Genomic DNA, 20,775 nt, shown 5'->3' with positions numbered 1-20,775 from the left:
ACCTTTGTCATGGTAGGGAGAACACGTCAATGTGAGGGTGGTGTCATCTAAGATAGCACAAGGGTTAAACCAAACAGCTGTGGGGAAAAAGGTAGGCAGGTGGGTGGGTAGATGGATGGCTCAATCGATAGATTAAACCAATGGTACATATACTTTGCATTTGCTAAAGAAAGGGAAACACCACTAAATCCAGACAGCAGATGTTTCTATAACACTATTTTATTTTCACATTGTTTTGACAGAAGTCACGTTTCAAAGGCGGCTGTAAACGTAGAGTCCACAGAGTTTACATTTAGCCTCATCAGTGTGTTTTTTTGTTTTCCAGTCAGACAGAAGCGCTGTTCAAATAAATACTGATAATAAAAGAGGGGGCTGCATCCGCCCGCAGGGCCTTGAAGGGCGGAGCACGAGAGCGTGATGCAGAAGCTGGCGTTTAGCGGCTCCACGGTGAGACTGGAGAGTCTGAGGTCTGTCGTTTCCATGAAACAGAAGGAAGGCAGACGACCATCTGAAACAGCTGTCATGTTTATTTGCTGCTTTCTTCACACAAAGACAGAATGCTGCTTTTCTACTCTATTCTACTTTTTCTACTGCGCTGACACTGAAGCAGCTTCTCTTCTCTGCTCTGAAGAACAATGAGATGATCGGCTTTTTATTCTACAGATGAAGGTTTGCTTTCCTCAGACTTTGATTCCACATTTTCACTCTCAGTTCATTGGATCTCACTGAAGCAAATTAAACTATGATCATTGAACAAATACTTACAAACATTTAAAACAGATTTGAGGATTTCCCGACACGTCGCTCGACTCCAATGCAGTTCAAAATCAAAATGATTCGTCTGTGAAAAGGAGGTCAGTTGACAAAAATGCTCCAGAACTCTGCATCACTTCTAGACTTTGAAAGGCCTCCACTTGATCAGTTTGTCTCTATTTTTCTGTTGCTTTGCTCCACCACACGTGGAGGCATCCACCCTGGTGGGTTTCGTGGTGTTGAGCGTGTGCAGTAATGGATGCAGGCTGTAGGGAGGAAAACGGCTGATTGGAAAAGTCAAAAATTGAAAGAAAAATCACCAGGAAAGGAAAAATTCGAGTAGGAAGAGATAAAAAATGGAAAAAATTAGTTGCTTTATAAATTCTAGGCAGCTTTTCTGGTGTGGTAAAAATTCTGATTTTCATAATTTCCTTTTTTTCAAATAAACGTTTGTAATAATAATAATTCTAAAAATAAAATAAATACAAATACTAATTCTAGACATGTTAGGCATAATTCTGATAGAAGCTGTGTGGGTTTAGTTCTAATTTATATAAAATACTGAATTGAGTCTGGTTTTTACTTTTTAGATTGTTTCTCACATTTTGCCAGTTAACCTCATTACCACAGAGACATGGATTCATTCATTGTACTCCAGCTACATGTCCTGATTAAAAACTAAACACTATTACAATGAAGAATTAATTTAGAAATCATCTTCTGGCTCCAGCCTGCTGGTTGGGTTCATGTTTTACTCTAAATTTATTAAAAAAACTAAATATTGCTTATTAACCTTTTTCTTTATTTTTCATTTAATGAGTTGCAAACATGATCATCAACTTAAATTTGCTTTTTTTCCCCGATTTTGTCCATTTAGTCATCAGCAAACAGCTGAAGTTGTAATAAAGGGAGAAAAAACTAAATATTTTTTAGATTCCTTTCTATAAATTAAACAATTCTCCAAATTAAAGGTCATTTTTCCACTGCTTGGTCCTTTTTTTAAGTTTTTACTTCAACAACTAGTAGATTTTAAGACTTTTTGCAGATCTGGTTCCTCTCTGCAAAGGAACAGTGTCACGTTTTAGCTGCACTTTTTTCATGAGGCAAATTGGGTCCAAAACTAAGCCTGAAAATTCAGTTTTTCACCGTTTTCAGAAAAATCTCCAAAACTATCTGTAAGCAGCTTTGAAAAAGAAAATGCAAATATTTATCCAGAATTAAAACTGATTATCTTTCTCTGCGCTTACAGCTACACAACAGTGTGCTGTGGACTGTTCTAATTCCGGTTTAGGTTTAAGATCAAACACGATCTAAACGTCGGTTTCTTTACGTCCTTAAGGAATAAACCTCAGGCAGATTTTATTCATCTAAGGAGTAGCTGTATTATAGTTCAGTGTATTTTACACACAGGAATTCGATTATTTACTTAGTTATAAAAGTGACAAGCAGATGTCACCAGCCTCTGTTTGAATGCAGTTCCTCACACGGCCAGCAGGTGTCCTCAGAGGACTTCGTTTTTTCGACGTTGAAGTTGCAGATTCAGTTGAGGCATCCGTTTTTTGGGGGGAAAAGTGCAAATACTGGATTTGGGTCCATCATAGAAATAAGTGCTAACACTGCTTTCTGATCCTACAGAAACAAACAGCTCATCTCTTCTTCAGAGACACAAAATAGTTTTCGAGCGTGATTTCGGGCAGCTCTCATTGTTAAACTCATTTCAAAACCTGAATACTTTTCTGGATGGAATTTGGAAAAACTTTTAGTGCTTTGGACTCAAACTACCAGAACCAAAGCAGCAAGAAAAGTTCTGTTCAGGTGTCATCTGTGACTTTGAACAATGTTGTTTTTTTGTTTGTTTTTTTAATGTGTGCTCCGTCACATGTTTGTCCCAAGCATTCCCAGTGTTCAGCCCGGTGGGGATTGTGCTCGGGACGAAAATGTTGATCTTGTTCAGGTCAGGCTAAGCCCCTAATCATGCTGCCTTGTTAAAAATGGGGATGTGGGTGAATGGGTGAGGCCTGCAATCAGAGCTACTGCATCAGGGGATCAGCCAGAAGCTCCAGGTCAGACAGGAATGCGATCATTGAGCTGCCTGTCCCCGTAACCTGTTCTCCGGTTGGGTTCTTTTCAAGTGATTTTTTTCACACAAAAGACAAAACAAACAGACACAAACGCTGTTCTTCACATAGCACCATGCCATCGGTTCCACTTCCTTGAGGAATCACATTTCCACAGGGCTCGTTTTTTTTTGTTGTTTTTTTCCTGAAGTCCAGTGTACAGAAGTTGCTCACATGATGAAGAGAAGATGAAGAGTGAGAGAGGAGGGGGTGTCAAGCTGAGGTATTTGTCTATATGAATGCAGTTTAAACTGAGTGTGTTCTGTACATGTGAAGACTGAGGTGACAGAAGGCACATATCGCCGTGGTGAGGTTGGGGCAGGTCAGGGGAGGTCATGAGGGCAGAGTCTTCCTCTAGAATCTTTCACTACCAGAAGAGTTCCTGCTCCACATAGAGCTCAGGATTTAAGAATATCTGGGCCTCCTGCAGGAGTTGGTCACCTTATTTTGAAAGGGTAGGGCCTTTGATCATTGCTGAACTCTAGCTGACATTTCAGAATAAAAGAGGATGGAGGGGATGCTTCCTCTGGCTGCTCTGAAGCTTAAACTCGGACTGAAACGTGCTCCAGCGACTGGGCTGGAGTCGGGGAGGGTGCTGCTGCAGCTGCAGGGGGAGGAGGGGTTATTGCTTTCAGCTCGTTGCCAGGGCAACTCTGGGTACTGACCCCACGGTTGAGGGCACCGGCCCGCAGCGGCGCATTGGCAGGGAGGGTGTTAGGGTCGCTCCTAGGGATGTTGACGGGGCAGGAGCGGGTGCGGGCGTGGCCTTTGTGCCCGCCGGGGTGGCAGACCAAGCTGCCGACGGTGTCAACAGGAGACAGGTGGCGCTTCAGCCAGCGCTCCACCCTCTCCTCCTTATATTTGATGGAGTACCAGGTGAGGAAGATAAAGAAGAAGCCGAGGAACTTCAAGCTGGCCGCAAGACCGAAGTAGACAAAGCGCAGGGAGGTGACGTCGTACTCCCAGCAGGAGCCGTGCACGCCACAGTCCTGTTGCCACAACATGCAGGTGGTGTCGATGACGGCGCCAAAGTAGATGGGAGTCGGGATGTAAGCTGAGAGTGATGAGAAGGAAGAGGAGGTCAGAAAGGAAGAGGCATCTCTGTTTGGTTTAAGATCAGTAAACCTGCTGAACTTTCACCAGAACTTAAGGTCAAAAAAATATTAAACAAAGAGAACTCAGTTGTGAGGTCAGGTCTCTCAGGAAACTCCAAGCATTCGGTTCAAGTTTCTGCTCACCGAGAGTCCTGAGGAGAACAAACTGCATTCCCAGAGCAAACGGTCTCTCCTGCTCCGCCACAGACCTGCAACGCCAAACCACACAGAGGCTTAGAGTGACTCAGCAAAACAACATTTAACTGTCCAATTCATGCCAGGAAACTACCACTTTTAAAAAAAACTAACTTGTTGAAGGAATTAAAAGCCTCAGTAAAAATAAAATACAAATTAAAAAGAGTTTTTTTATAAAACTACATAACACATTAATAGCCTGAGCCGGGAAATTTCTTCACTGTTTTTAAACTAAACTTTCTAGATCATAAAAAAGTAAGGACCTCATTAGAAATTCACCTTTTGGGTTGTGGGCAGACCTGCTGATGCGGAAGTTAGCCTACCTTAAAGTTAGTCCTGTCATGGGATTGATTTTACTTTATGCGTTTAGTTTATCATGCAATTAATTAATTTATCATCTATTTTAACCACATATTTTCTGAATTCTGTGATTTCTCTATTAGGCCTAACTTTGATGTATTTTCATTTAAATTTGTGACATTGTGGCACAGTAAAAGATCAAAATACAACTAAAACGCTGCTTTATTTTCAGCATTTTACAACACCAAGGTTTTTGTTTTTGGTTTTCAATTTCCATCCAAAAAATATTGACCACGAACGTCTTATTAAAACCATAACACATATGTTGACAGATCTTATTCAACAGTTTATCACAACAGCAAGACAGTAAAGACGTGTGATTTGATACTTTCCTTTAACCTGTTTGCTGAATTTGATCATTTTGAAGACTGGGATGAAGCAGAAGAGAAATAAAGAAGAGAATCTAAGAATTTTTCCCCAGAGAGAGCAGAGCGAGAGCAGAGCGCGGTCGGTCTATACGCTGTAGCTGTTACCATGACAACACGACATACAGCGTTTGACATAGTCCGCTTTTTGTTAAAACAATTAAAACAAAATATTACACAATTGAACCTCTAGTAATTGATTAAACTTTTTATTTTCAGTATTGACCATGCTATAAGTAGGGTAATGTGTTTCAGGTATTTCCAGATATTACATGTGGCAAGAAAATGGCGAGCAATGCCGGAGCTATCTACAGTTTTGAGCATGATGGCAGCTCACTGAAGTCAGACCATGAATACTTGGATGTATTTGTCTACAAATGGAGAATTTAGAATTGTAAAGGAGAAGGCAGACTTTGGCCAGCTCATGGCAGCTGCTGTCACAAACCTGAGCTTTTTCAAACCGCGGGTCATAGGGAATAGTGGGCGGGGTTTAGACTGTCGTGAGACAGGTTAGTTTTGCTCCTGATCCATCAGAATTTGAATAATTAGAAACACAATTTTACTCTCAAATTATTTTATATAGGTCCTCCATCATGAGAAAAAATGCTACAATGTGTGAAAAACATTAAAAACCTTATTTTCATTGGAGTGGGTCTCTAAAAAGAAGCCTTTACTCTAATTTAGAGGAGATATTTGGTCTAGTGGCCACCTTAGGAATTGCAGCTTAAAGTGCCTCCACCATACTCTTCATGTTTCTGAACCTGCCTCTCCTTCAACACATAGGTCTGTGTCTTTTACTGATGTAAGTTGGTTTATGGTTGTAAATAAAGTTTTGTTTTCATTTTTTTAAATGGAAACTGTGACTGCTGGGATCAATGGAAAACAGAAGAGTTGACTGCCTCCTACCTGAGGGTGACAATAATGGCAGACGGCTGAGCACAGGCAGTGATGAGGGTGACGATGAAGAGAAAGATGAGGAAGGGGATCAGGGTGTTGCATGTGCGGTTGCACTTCCCGGACAGGGCGTAGCCGTTCTCGTTCAGGTATGTCTTGACGATGACGAGCTGCAGCTGGTTGCTGCCCTGACCACCGGAAGACGGCGTTATAACCTGCCGGCTCTGGACGCAGGCGCAATCCGAGTAGTTACGGATCTGCAGGTCATACAACATGTTAGAAGGAAGGAAAGAGGAAGGATAGCCTGAAACTCATATTAAACTTTTCAGAACGGTTTGCAAAGAAGACATAATATCTGCACTTTTTTGGTTCTATAACTCAACCGTCTATATGTGACTGAGCCCCTCTTTCTCACCCCGTTGCTGTCATTGGCCACACCACTGCAGCCAGCCAGGCAGGGGTTAAAATATGTGATGCCATCAGAACCGCAGACGGGGGCGTACTCATGGATTTTACAGCCACAGTTGACATTACAGCCTCCAGTCAGGTTCCTCTGAGTCATGGTGAGTGTCGGCCTGGAGAAAGAAAAATGCCCCATTATCAACAGTTTTGAGACAGAACAACAGAACAATCCATTTGTTCATCCATTTGTTCAGGGGCAGAACTGCAGGGGCAAAAAGCTTTGCCCTCCCCCCCAATTTCTGAGTCAACATAAGTATCACTATTGACAAAGGTTAGGAAATCCTCACTGCAGTGCGTTAAGTAAATTAAACTGTTTGAAATACGTCTTTTTGATTCTTTCATTTGTAAAGGCCTTCCACTCTACTGTTCTTATTTGCCACCCTTCAATAGTCTCTTGCCCCTCCCCCTTCCCCCCCAATCAACTGTTCTAGTTCCACCACTGTGTTAATGCTCACTTTTGCATCTGTCTGGTGATAAATCATGGGGGACCGGCACAGCTGTATGAAATGAAGCTCTCAGGCATGCAGACTGTTTTTACAAACATTTGTGAAAGAATGGGCCGCTCTTAGGATCTCAGTGAATTCCAGCGTGGAACTGTCATAGGATGCCACCTGTGCAACTAATCCAGTGGTGAAATGGCCTCGCTCCTAAATATTGCACAGTCAACTGGGAGCTCGGTAATAACATGATAGAAGAGTTTGGAAACAACAGCAACTCAGCCACCAAGTGGTAGGCCACATACACTGAGGGAGATGGGTCAGCGGATGCTGAAGCACATCGTGCAAAGAGATCGCCGACTTTCTGCTACAGAGCTCCAAACTTCACGTGACCTTCAGATCAGCCCTAGTACTTCATGGAATGGGTTTCTATGGCCGAGCAGCTGCATCCAAGCCACACATCCACAAGTGCAATGCAAAGCATCCAATGCAGTGTTGTAAAGCACACCGCCACTGGACTTAAGAGCAGTGGAGACGTCTTCTCTGGAGCGATGAATCACGCTTTTTCATCTGGCAACCTGATGGAAAACCTGGGTTTGGAGGCTGCTAGGAGAACAGTACATTTCCCATCCAGTCCGTATGTGTTTTGTGGATTAGGAGAATGCGTTCGACTGTGTCCCCTGAGGTGTCCTTTGGACGATGCTCTGGGAGTCTAGGTTCCAGGGAGTCCTACTGAGGGCTGCCCGGTCTCTGTATGACCAGAACAGGAGCTTGGTTGGCATGGCCGGCAGTAAGTCAAAGTTGTTCCTGGTGCATGTTGGACTCTGGCTCTGGTGATAAACGGTTGTCCTTTTTCACCGGTTCTGTTCATAGTCTTTAAGGACAGAATTTCTAAGCGCAGCCAAGGGTGGATGGGGTCTGGTTTGGGGACCACAGGATTTGTAGAGGGTGTTGTCCTGTTGGGTTCATCGAGCCAGAACCTCCAGCATGCATTGGGCCTAGTGTGACGCAGCAGGGAGGAGGGTCAGTTTTTCCACCAGAGAAAGGTAGTTTGCTTTTTCTGGGTGCATGGAGTGCACCTTCCACAGGTGGAGGAGTTTAAGTATCTTGGGGTCTTGTTCACAAGTGAGGGAAGATCGGAGCATGAGATCAACAGGTGGATTGGAGTAGCTTCCACTATTATGCGGTCGCTGTACCGTTCCATTGTGGTAAAGAGAAAGCTAAGTCAGAAAGCAAAGCTCTCAATTCACTGGTCAATCTTCATATCAATACTCACCAATGGTCATGAGTTCTGGGTCATGACCGAAAGAATGAGGCCAAGCAGCTTAAAGAGCTTCCTGTGTAGGGTGGCTGGGCAGCCCCTTAGAGATGGGGTGAGAAGCTCAGAGTGGAGCCGCTGCTCCTTCACATTAAGCGGAGACAGTTGAGGTGGCTCGGGCAATCGGTTTGGATGCCTGTTTTGGTTATTTTTCAGTATTTGGCCTTGTCCCCTTAATTCCAGTGAAAGGAACTCTGAATGCTTTAGGATACCAAAAGACGTTGGACAATTCCATGCTCCCAACCTTGTTGGGGGACAGTTTGGAGTGGGGCCCTTCCTCTTCCAACATGATTGTGCACCAGTGCACAAAGCAAGGTCCATAAAGACATGGATGACAAAGTCTGGTATGGATGAACTTGACTGACCTGCACAGAGTCCTGACCTGAACCTGATAGAACACCTTTGGGAGGAATTAGAGTGGAGACTGAAGGCCTTCTTTACCAACTTCAGTGTGTGACCTCATCAATGCCCTTTTGGGGGAATGGTCAAAAATTTCTAGAAACACACTCCCCCATTTTTTTATTGAATGAGCTTTCACTGCTACATGCTAACATCTTGTGTTTATTTTTGTGACGGTTGCTTATCCACATCTTTTTTTCTAAAACTTTTAAAAACAGGAAGATAAACAGAAGAAAAAAACGTTTTGGAACAAAGGGAAGACAATGTCTAACAACATTTTAAAACTAACTTGTTGCATGACCTTATTACGGTATTTGAATTTCTAAATGTAATGCAACTTTAATAGAAACTGAAAAAAAATGATTTACATTGATCCTCTGAGGTAATAGAGTTTACAGGAAAGTTAATAAAAGTCTAAAAAAATAAAAAAAATAAACAAAAAGAGTTTTGAAACAAAGAAAGAAGAGAAGATAAGGGTAGCCAAACCCACTGAAGGAGAGAAATAAAAAGAAACTCAAGAGGGGACAAAAAAGATCCTCTCCTCCATGCTGTCCTTGGACACCTGCCACTGTTACCATGTAATTGTTCTCAGAGATGCTGCATCCCAGAGTAAAAAACGCCCCCGTTTGCTGGCTCATTATTTTGCACAGACGTTACAGATGAGCAGATGAAAACCCACCACTGCCTCCACCCAAGGGGTCCGATGTGAGATGGCTCAGTCCTGACTCTAAGGAAAGCCCCTGTGGATTCTAAAGATGCAGCAACAAGGAGGAGGTTAAGGTAAAAAACGATCGTCTGGAGGAGAGTCCTGAGGAGCTCCTTCATCACTGGAGGACGCTTTTCCTCCCGTTTTACACTTCAGTTGAGTACAATGAAATTAAATGGGAAGGAACGTTTTGTTCAAAGAGGAAAATACTGGGTGAGGTTTTTTTCACCCATTACCACACATTTTGACAAATAATACATGTTTTTTAGCTGTTTTAGAGCATGATGGCACATCACACACCTTTTGCCACACAAATGTCCATGGAGCTTCTTAAGAATTTGATCATTGTACCTGGAAACAACCTACACAGCTACTGTTTTTTTTGGAGATGGACTTGGGAAATCTAGTCACTGATCTTGTTACATTATAAACAAATACCTATCAAGTTAAAATAAGGCACTGAACCATCATCCCTAAAGGGAACTTCAATAAACTTCTTGGTAATAATTTAATGGAATCTGCAACAACCAGTTAATGTATTCCTAATATTTCCTGTAAAATAACAGTTTTGAAAATATCTTTCTCATCTTAACAAAATTGTCCATTCATCAGGAGAAAGAAGAAAAATAAATTCTACCAAAAGAGCAGAATGTGATGTGCTCGTCTGAGCCTCAAAGGAGGTTTTAAGGTTTGACGACAGGGGCGGAGCTAGAACATTTTATATGGGGGACAAGAGAGAAGACTTTGGAAGGGTGGCAAATGAGAACAGCGGAGGGAAAGGCCGCTACAAATTAAAGCATCAAAAATTCATATTTCTAACAGTTTTATTATGATTTTTTTCTTATTCATTTAAAAATGATACTTTTTTTTGCAATTTTAGAGAAGCTTATTTAGATGATTTCTTAATCTTAATCATTAATAATATTAATATTGACTCAAAAATTAAAAAAAATCGTTCACAGTGGTCCTTTAAATATGATTATGCTGTTTTGGTCATAGGACACCGTTTCTGCAGAGCCGCAGGAGTTCATCAGATTTTTCCTCTGAGTTGTGGGTGGGACTGTTGGTGAGGAACAACCTTGCCCCCACTCCCCTTCCCAGTTGCTGAGAGCTCTCTGTTTACACTCCCGCTCCGCTCTTTCCTCAACTTAAGATTACTGGTGCATCATAAATGGCGAACAATATTGAAGCTTTACAGTCGTACAGTTTGAACCAGATGCCAGCTCATACAAGAAAAACATAGACTTACATGGATCTAGATCTAGGGAGCTTGTGGCCTGCCCAGTGTATTTTTTACATCACAAGTACGTGAATGATCTTTTCTAATCGGCATCTCTAAGCTTTTTTTTTTTTTTTTTTTTTTTAATAAGCACCCTTGCTCTTAATTATCTTAAGGTTTGGATGTGTGATTGTGTTTCCCTGCAAAAAATTGACATTGTCCCCCGCCTTCACCCCAACAGTAGTCAGGTTAGGCTCTGAAGTTGTGCTCTCTTGTGATGTGTGTGTGTGTAGTTGCATAGATGCACAGTTGCTGTAGAGACCCAGATGATGGATTTCATAATTCACTGTCCGTCTGTTTTTCTGGATCGATGCTTTTAGAAACAGAGCAGGAGGCAGACTGCCGAGCAGCTCTGCTGAAAAGTGTCTTTTTTTTTTCTTGCTGCTTTCTTTTATAACTCGTGTTCTGTGGGTGTCTGAAACTCGGCCTGCATGGTTCCTATATCTGCTCGTCATCTGTCTGCTTTTTCTCCTCCCTCACTGTCTGCTGCAGCCTCCGTCCTCCACAGTTACATCACCATGGAAAACACAAACCTGAAGAGCACTTCGGGTGGGACACGGACAAGCTTCTCACCCGGTGGTGTAGGGAATGTTGATTCCTCCGAGGTTGATGCTCTCGCAGCCCACGATGAAGAGGGTGGAGAAGCAGAGAAGGGACACTCCGCTGCAGATCATCGCCAGCTTGGCTGACTCGCGAGCCCCCAGCTTCAGCTTCTTGATGATGTATCCACCCAGCACGATGCCCACGCCGGCACTGGGCACGATGATCAGACCTGAGCAGACAGAGAAGCCTGTTTTAGAGGAAAGCAAATGCACCTGAGGGGGTGGCCAGGTTTTTAGTGAAGCTGTCTGTCTTGATTTTTGTAATTTTTTACTTTGCAAAAATGTGTCAGAGGCCAGAAAAAAGCAGTTCTCTTACAGCTTTTCTCCTAAGGTTTGGCTCATTTCTTGAAACAGAAATTACATTCTCAAAACAACATGGACAAACCTCCAAACCACTTGGCAATTGTTCACAACAGAATGGCGTTTCTCATTAGTTTCATCAAATTGCAAATGTCTTAGTACATTTTTCAATGTCTCAGTACATCTTTCAAATGACTAAGTACAGGTAGCTTTCATTTAGCACAATTTCCAAGTGAATAGATCTTGTTGATCTAAACTGATTGTTGATTCTCAGTCTAATGGTCTAATAGTCTAATCCCTGAAACTCAGAGAGATCTCGTGGGGCCTCACCTACCACTATATGTTATTGTATGGGACAATGTGAATTTCCACAATGGCCCGCTCATCAGGGCCTGGCTCACTACTCATCCAAGGATGGTCATAGTGTTCCTACCACCTTACTCTCCTTTCCTCAATCCTATTGAGGAGTTTTTCTCTGCTTGGAGGTGGAGAGTGTATGAGCATCGGGCTCCAGATCAGAGGTCCCTGCTCCATGCGATGGATTCTGTGTGTGAGGATGTTACAGGAGTTCAGTGTAGGGGATGGTTGCGACATGCACGCCGTTTTTTCCCTCGTTGCATCGCAAGGGAGAATATACGCTGTGATGTGGACAAAAATCTGTGGCCAGACAGACAGCAGCGTGTGGATCGCCAGCGGGGGGGGGCGGACGATGGCCAGGAGAGGGAGAGTGAGGACAGCAACCAGTGAAGAACTTTTAGTTGTGAAACTCAAGCATTATTCACAGCACTGTAGGCTGCATATCATTTTCATTGTTTTTTTGTTTCTGTTTATATTATAAAGTATATTATGCTGTATACAATTTTTTTTTACTCTGATGTATGAAAGTTACTTATGTGTGTGAATGATAATGGTTACAATTTCCTTAGCAGTATGAGTGTAATGTGTGCTGTTAAACCTAAGAGGTCAGTCTTACCCTAAAATCCTTTTTCTTTTTTTAGTTTTATACAAAATTGTATTCAGTTAGCTATGCAAAAACAGTCCAGTATCCATTGTCAATAAAGGACTGAGCTAAGACTGAAAGGTGGACATGAGGGATATTTCTGTGGTCCTATCCCTTCAGGTTGAACAACAGCATATAAAGGAAACTGCGTTTCTATGGCTTGCTGTTGTCTTTCTCTGATTCTCTTCTCAAGAAGGAAAGTGGTCATGTGGTTGCAGACAAGTTAGTTTCTCAATTTTAGTGTTTCAATCTCTATCTGTAACAGAAAAGTTCACAGAAAGACATTTTTGTCTTAATTTGTTGATTTAGTTCCTTTGAAACTTGTAATGAAGAATAACTTTTTTATACACAAATGGAACCTGACTGGAACATACTATATATAAGTGGTGGACCATGCATTACACACTTGGGCCCTCAGTAGTGCTATGTCTGAATCATTCAACCCTTCTATTGCCATCAAGGCCAGTGCTGAGAGCCGACTGTCCAGTTGGGTTTCTGCGTAGGTTATAATTTGCTTCAGAGCCGAAAATGTCACACATAGTAGCTCCATGCACATAGTATTTATAGATGGCAAAAGGTCTGTTGCAATGCAAACAATATTGAAAACAGATTAGTAAGGCCATAAACCAATGCAGAACAGCAATCTGTAACCTATGTAATCTGTGACCTTAGTCAGCATCTTCAATAGTTTTTAGGCAGCAGCAGGCATGCATCACTCTGAGCTGTTTCTATCTGTGCTTCAGTGTGTGGGGGGGTCAGGAGTGCATGCCCAGCAGTGCTGCATTCGTGTGCATGCATGTCTGAACAGTTTTTTCAGCTAAATGTCCTCAGAGCACCCTTCATCCGCAGCTCAGCTGGCTCTTCATTATTAATGTGGGCTTCCTGCTCTGGGATAAAAACCAGGCTCTTAATGGACAGATGCCAAAGTCTGGGGTGTTGTTTAAGTGTTCTGCTCCATCTGCATCATGGCTAAAGCTGCTGCAACAAAACATCCTCGCAAAAATCAAAATAAGCTCAATCTAGAGAAGTTTAGGTTCTCTGAAAGGAGGAGAGCTTTTGGGATCGTGTGTAAGCCTCACCAGTGTAGATGCTGGCGCTGGATGCCGGAATCCCAAACTGAGATTCGATGAATTTTGGAATGAAAGTGATGAAAGCGGTGACGATGGCGCTCTCTGCCGTGTAGGACAGGCTGACGAAGAGGAAGGTCACATTGCTCAGGATCCTCACTGCAGCTTTAGGCAAGTCTGTGAGAAAAACAACACAGCTTCTTTGTATCATTACTGCTGTTTACTGAATATAGTTTGAATATGAAAACAGATTTATTTCTGTGCACACACGTTTTTGGTTTAGAAGTTAAAAGAATGTGTTCATGTTCATCAACTTCTACATGAACGTAGTTCAGCAGCTTCAAAAGCCTGTCTGTAGCATCTAAGCAAATAAAGTATTTACGTGTACTACAAGCAAACTTACTTTATAGTAAAAGCAAGGGAGTATACCTGAAGTTTACTATTTATCTACAGTACTATCTTTAAACTTAAACTTTTCCAATATACTACACATGCATGGTCTGTAGTAGACTTGCTATACTTATTCTCAAGTAAACTTAGTAAAATAACCTTCAATTGAACTACTTTTTGCTAAGGGCAAAACAAAACAACTGAAATAAATATTAAAGGTTTGTGTCTTCTGAGCTGCCCCTGAATGCATCGCTTAAGCCAAATTCAAACATTTAAAAACTCTTCCAGCAAATTCTAAATGACTTATAAGACTACATTATAAGATTGCATGGATTTGACACACACATTTAAATTTGGCTTATGATGCATTCAATAGGAGCTTTTTTTTTTATGCTACAAGAGGTTAAATAATGTGTTTGTTTGAAAACCTGGAATTTTCTTTAACATTTTCCAAGGATGTTTTTTTCTTTCTATTAATATAAAGAATAAAAAAGTAAACTCATTTAGGTTTTATAGGAATATTTTATAGTAATTGTATAATTATTGCTATATGTTTTCTTTTTACAGACGTTTTATATTATTTTGAACTCTGACTAACGAGCACATCAGCATTTTAAGGCAACACTTCTCCTAAATGTATATATTTTCAAGCACAAGCCTAACGTTTAACTTAGCCTTCCTCTGATCACCATCAGAATGTTTGCATGTCACAGATATTAGTTTCAACTTTAAATACTACTGTCATCAATTAGAATATAATTTGTGGAACTGTCTTCAATATTTTAGTTGTTCATCATGTCATTATTTACTGTTTACCAGTTTGAACAGTATTAGTTTAAGGCAGTGCTTCTCAAATAGTGGGGCGCGCCCCCAGGGGGGGGCACGAAGCGATGCCAGGGGGGGCGCGCGGTGGTGGCGGTTTTAGGCACAGGTTTGTCCGGTGCGCAAATTTAACGTGGGGGCAGCGGTGACAGCGGCTCAGTGCTTGGAAAATAATCTGGTCCACTATTCGGTTCCTATTGTCTGTTCTGTCTGTCTGCGGCTGCGCGAGTGAGAACGAAAGGGGAGGGGTGGTGTGGGCCCTGTCTGCCAGGGGAATCGGGGCACGCGGACCACTGCTACCGCTGCCTGTTGCCCAAGATCACCGCTGCCCTTAGATTCCTAAGCTCATGCTAACAATGTCATTCTTTATGAACTATTGTAGACATTTTGATGACGTGTCTTTATTTTCCATCCATGTTTTCTTTGTCTGCCTGTGGTTTAGTTGGTGTCAGACAGACATAAAGACCGCAGGTAATGCAGGAAAACAGCTGCACTTTTATGAGATCAGAAATAAACAATCCGTCATTTAGAAAAAAAAAATCAGCACGTTTTTACCTATTTCTTCAGACTAAAAACGTTAAATATATTGGTGCTGCTGTGTTAATGTTTCAGATCAATTTAGATTTAATATTATTTATTGATTGAATTATTTTTTTCAGCATCAAATGGTTCAGTTGGTCAAAATGTTTCTAGTTTAAATAAGGAATGACAGATTTTTTTTATTTCAGGTACTTTCAGCTTCTTTTCTGTTTTAGACTAGAACAGGGTTTCTGTGGCTAAATAAAGTTAATATTTGTTGAAAGTGGATTTATTTTGCTTTTTTCTTTTGTTAGTGTTAAAAGATACAATTTTAGGTATACAAATTTTATAGATACTGACCTGATGTATTGTCACCGCGCGAGTGTGTCTGTGTGTGTGTGTGTGGGGGGGGGGTTATGGGGGGGGGGTCAGGGGGGGCGCGAAACATTTTCTTTTCCTAGGGGGGGCCTGGCAAAAAATAATTGAGAAGCACTGGTTTAAGGCAACCTTGAGTTGACCTTGAACTTAACCTGTACTGTTCAGTCTTTCCTTTTTTAAAGCAAACTCAATAACATCTGATTGTTGTGTGTTGTTACACTTAACCCACTTCATGTGGCAGAAGTGCTGTGGGTCAAAGGGTGCCTGAGAGACGGCGTACCTTTAATGTCCTTGCCGAAGCCCATGGACGAAGTGACCGCCTGGCTCTTGTTGTTGCTCTTCTCCTTGAGAACGTCGTCGTCACTGGACAGGTCGTCAAGACTCAGCTTTTTCCTCCTCTTCTTCTTCTTGTGGCGAGGCGGCAGCTTCTTGGGGAACGTGAACATGGGGAAGATGACCAGCAACATGGCCACGGCGCACAGCAGAAAGCCGCTCCACCTTAGAAAGATAAGAGTTCCTGAAGCTGGAATTCCTCTATTTTTGCAAGCTTTTCTTTTATCCACTTGAAAAAATTCAGACTTCTAAAAACAGATCCACTTTTATAACAGTTTCAACAGAATTTCTAAAAGGAGATGTTTCACAAAAATGATCCAGTGTTCCGAAGAGGTCAGTACGGTGGCCCTGAAGTGCAAATCACTTCAACTAATCACTCAGCACAAAAACCTATGAAACATCACAACAACACTTAATTCAATTCAATTCAATTTTATTTATACAGCCCAATATTATAGTTCTTACATTTTATGGTTTCCTTTTAAGAAAATAAACCTTATGGGAAAAAAAGAAATTTCCAAAAATCAAAATGAAATGTTAATAAATGAAACAACAGAGGAAAAAATGTTTCTGCATTAAGTGATTTGTTGTTGTGATTTGCACTTCAGGGCCACGGTAGGTCAGCATTTTAGAGAACTGGCTCTAAATGTAAAACCAGGCATAAAGTAGGTTTAATCTCTGTGCAATCTTACATTGCTGTCTAAATGTAAAACTCAGATTTTTTCTATTTTTTTATTTTTTATTAAGATGCATGTTGGTTCAGGTGTGAGAAGCGCCAAGGAGGCCTGTCTGTTATTGTTTCCTGTTGAGCCTCATTACTGTGCATGGATACATAAATAAACGTCTCCCTGCAATCATCACCTGTGATTCCTGCAGGAAACCCGTGGCTGCCTGCTGCTAAGTCAGACGATGGCATCACTGCTGGCTCAGAGGAGATGACTAATCACATCTCTCATGCTGAAACCAACAACACGATGAAGATATGTGCAAAAGCATCACCTGAGGTGCAAATATTTATGATTTAAAGGAAGTTTTAGGAAGTATTTTTGGAAAAAGGGATTCAATTAGAGAAAAAATTCTCGTGTTGTCGCATGTAGTTTACAAATATGCAGATGTTAAAACATTTTAAACACAAATCTAATATCACCGGAAGGCTCAGCCTAATAACTACGTCACTACTGCTTCTGTATGAGTTTTTAAGACCAAAAATGATTGATTATAAAATGTTATAATGTTATTAATATAATCAATGTAGAAATTAATATATAACTGCTTAATTTAACTAAAATAAATTCAAAACCATAATGAAATAAATACTGTATTTATAAAGATACAATTTTACAAGTTATATTAAAATAAAGAATGTATTTATACAATAATAACATAAAAAGCTTAAATACATAAACTACCAAACAATTATAAATCTATACCAGTAATAAAAAACTTTTATTGTTTTTGCTTTAAGTAATAAAAAATGTTTTTATGTAGCTCCATAACCAAATTAGTTTAAAATGTGCTTCCAAATAAACAATGGTATTTTAATATTAATATTTATGAAAAAAAGGCATCTACGTTTACTCTCTATTTTTAGTTAATATTTAGAACACTCAATAGCTTTTTTAATGTAACTTTTACATTTTGTCATTTGCAGCCTTCCATATTTATGTCCTAGACTCAGTGCTCAACATGCTCTGTGTTCATGTTTATATGAAGAATGGCCCTACTAGCTTACAAATGATGAAAGTGGTGCAAATCTTCAAATAAACTTTCTATCTATGTTATTTCTTTAGATTTACATCAGTTAATGTTTAACTAGTCTTTAAATGCTGAACTTTTTCTTCTGTTGGAAAAGCAAAAAATGTGCGAGTCAGTCCAATCCTCCAACACAGGCTGACTGCTCTTACCAGTTTCCAATGAAACGGGGGTCACTCTGGTCGATGTTAACAGCGGTTTTGGGGTCCACGTAGAAGCCAATAAGGACCCCCCCCAGCAGGTAACCAGCAGCCGGGCCCAGAGCTCCCATCACATACATGATAGCTGAAAAATATAAAAGCAAAAAACAAAAACTAATTCATTAAACCAACTTTAAAAAGTCTTTTTCTGTCCTGTCTTGCTGTTTTCTGCTGAGGTGTGATCATTTTTCAACAACTCTTAAAATTTAAATACATAACACATGTATTGTTGACCCACATTTTATGTTTTTTATCCATATTATCAGCAATACTAAGCATCCCAAGCTCTGAGTTTTCTGACCACTACTAATCCAACCCCAAGAGTGGAGTACAAAAGCCCATGTGTGCTGGTCATGTGTCCAGACCATCTGACCGCTCCATGAAGGCCCGCCAGGATCTCAGAAAAAGATTTTTCCAATTAGAGGGGATTAAAAACCCCTAATCTTTGGCTGGGGTTGAAAGCAAAAATCCGGTGGCGTGACTTCGAACTCCAAGCTGGGTCAGGCACAGAACAGAACCAGACGGAGGGTTATCTAACCATCAGAGGAATGCTCTGGAAGCCCCGTCAGTACGGCTGGAGTTTGCCTTCATTTCCTTCATCCTGCTACTTTCTGGAGCAGCTTTCTCCTGCATTTGCACATGTTGCTGAATTCACATAAAGATGAGTCTCTGTGCAGAATGAATGTCATAAATGGTGGCTTGTCTTCCTCATGACCCGCTCACACACAAACTGCTATGATGGCTTTTGTAATCATAACACATCCAGTTCAGTGTAGCTGTAATTCTGTAGTGAATTAAATGAAATGTTGGTCCAAAGTGGCTGCTTTGGTTAGGTCCGCACCAATGTCTACACATTAGAACTGGACTGAGTGACCCTCTCCCCTCACATTCCAAACAGGAAGTACCTGCTGGCTCCAAGTTTTCAAAATCTCACAGACTTCCATAGAGAAATAAACAGTTTTATATTTGTCAGAATAACCATTCTTGCTCTGATACCTTTTTATTCAATTCAATTCAATTTTATTTATACAGCCCTAAATCACAACACCAGTCATCTCTATGGGCTTGTCAGGTTCTTGGTAATCCTAGCTGTTGTTTTTTCATCATTTATTTGTTTATTGCAAGTTTTTAAAACTATAACATGACCAATCAGATAGAAGTAGGTGGTCTTAACCCTTGTGCTATCTTAGATGACCCCACCCTTACATTGACGTGTTCGTCCTACCATGACAAAGGTGGATAAAGGTGGAAAGATTTCATGTAATCCATGGACACCAGTGAGGTTCACAAATCATTGAAGAAAAAAGGTTCAGAGCACTGTCTAGTGGGTCTAGATGACCCAACTCCCTATGGTAAAGTGCCTAAGAGAGCACAAGAGTTACGTGAAACTTTCGAAGCATTTGCCAGATTTTGAGTCTCTTGGCGAGAGTAGTTGCTAGAAAAACATAGAGTAAGTCCAACCTGGACCAATCACTGCTTACTAGTATTGTCTGGCTCCATTTCGTAAAAAAAATGGCCACTGAATTGACTTAATTCCATTGGAGCTGGAAGTGAGCCATATTCTGTGGGTGACGTCACTAACTCGGTCCAGTTCTAATATAAAGTCAATGCTCCATGACAGCTACCATATCTGAAAAAAAGGGTTAAAAAAGATTGCCATCAAAGAAAATATCATGATTTTCTATAGCAACCAACATTTATGTGTTCTATACAGACAAAATTCAAAGTTGTTTTTCCTTCCTGATTGTTAGACTGAGGTTTGGACTGACTATTACACAACAAACATTTTTACGAATAAAGAATACAATGTTACTAGTGCATCTGCTCTTACTTTAGACAGTCAGTTTGGTGAAACTGTTGAAGGGAAAAGTGTCATATTAACGATTGTGGCAGCTTTTAATGTGGCTACTTAGAGTGGAAAAAATGGCTAAATTTGAAAGGCAGTACTTTCAGAAGGATGTAATACCCTAAAGAAAAACCTTTTGTACAAACTTAAACCCTGACGGCAGAGAGTGGCATGAAAATGATCATTAATAGGCTGGCTGATATAAAAAATGTGCATAAATCTTTAAGTATTACTGACATATCATTGTGTATATATATATATATATATATATATATATATATATATATATATATATATATATATATATATATATATATATATATATATATATATATATATATATATATATATATATGTGTGTGTGTAGGTCTTGATAACCGTAAAACTTTAGCCCAACAGATGTCAATTTGTTGGTTGTTTTTTTAACATAGTAAATAAATAAAGCTAAAGGAATATTACATATCTGCATCTATCAACACGTTTAAAAAAATATACATGAATCCGAATAGCTAAATTCTGTATCCCAAATTGGTTTTCTGTGTTCATATATAATGGCTATGTAGTGTAAATGTTGGGTTTGATTGCAAATTTTTATTTTTTTGCAGCTTCTTTGACCTCAGTTTGGTGGATTTTGAATACATGTATTTTTGGTTAAGGGTCAAATTTGCTCACTTTGTGATCAGGCTATAAATAGCCTCTGTGTCCCCTTTTCATCCCAAACCCCACGAGCAAAGAATTTTCTCATCTTTCCTCACATCTCTGCACAGATTATTACATCACTTGACTCAGAGCCAGGCCCAGGATGATAAAACATAGGGATTGCACCGACAGTTTGGCCTTTCGGCAGATAATCCCTCATGCAGGCAGAGAAGATGGGAAACCCTCAACTGGTCTGCAGATAAGTTATGCAACATGATGTAAGCTATCAAGAGGAGGGATAAAAGATGACCACCTCTGAGGCATAAAATGCTACATAAGGAAATGCAAGAAGATAAATACTGAGACACAGGTGGAGAGGAAAACTGTCATTTGTATTTAAACTAGAACTAAGGTAAAATACTAAAGCTTTGAGTATTTTAACACTAAAATACTGTAATAACCCAAGCAACTACTGAATCTTCCAATCAGTTTTTGATTTAGATTAAATTGTAAACTAAATGTATTATTTTAAATAAATTATGTATAAA

The 20,775-nt window shown here is 40.4% G+C and overlaps 1 protein-coding gene across 1 annotated transcript in view; it reads right to left on the bottom strand.

The window, feature by feature from the left end:
* Window positions 1–201: 201 nt before the first annotated feature.
* The window catches only part of LOC101157643 (solute carrier organic anion transporter family member 5A1), a 36,128-nt gene continuing 15,554 nt past the window's right edge, over window positions 202–20,775 (bottom strand). Inside the window, exons 2-9 of the mRNA XM_004078797.4 lie at window positions 17,695–17,827; window positions 15,738–15,955; window positions 13,361–13,525; window positions 10,953–11,151; window positions 6,194–6,353; window positions 5,791–6,035; window positions 4,109–4,173; window positions 202–3,924 (exon numbers count right to left, since the gene is read on the bottom strand). Coding sequence (XP_004078845.2) covers window positions 3,413–3,924; window positions 4,109–4,173; window positions 5,791–6,035; window positions 6,194–6,353; window positions 10,953–11,151; window positions 13,361–13,525; window positions 15,738–15,955; window positions 17,695–17,827 — 1,697 coding nt within the window. The 3' untranslated portion in view covers window positions 202–3,412. The remainder of the gene's footprint in view (window positions 3,925–4,108; window positions 4,174–5,790; window positions 6,036–6,193; window positions 6,354–10,952; window positions 11,152–13,360; window positions 13,526–15,737; window positions 15,956–17,694; window positions 17,828–20,775) is intronic.

This window comes from Oryzias latipes, chromosome 17 (assembly GCF_002234675.1).
Source record: "Oryzias latipes chromosome 17, ASM223467v1".
Taxonomy (NCBI): Eukaryota; Metazoa; Chordata; class Actinopteri; order Beloniformes; family Adrianichthyidae; genus Oryzias; species Oryzias latipes.
This window is presented reverse-complemented; position numbering and strand designations above follow the sequence as displayed.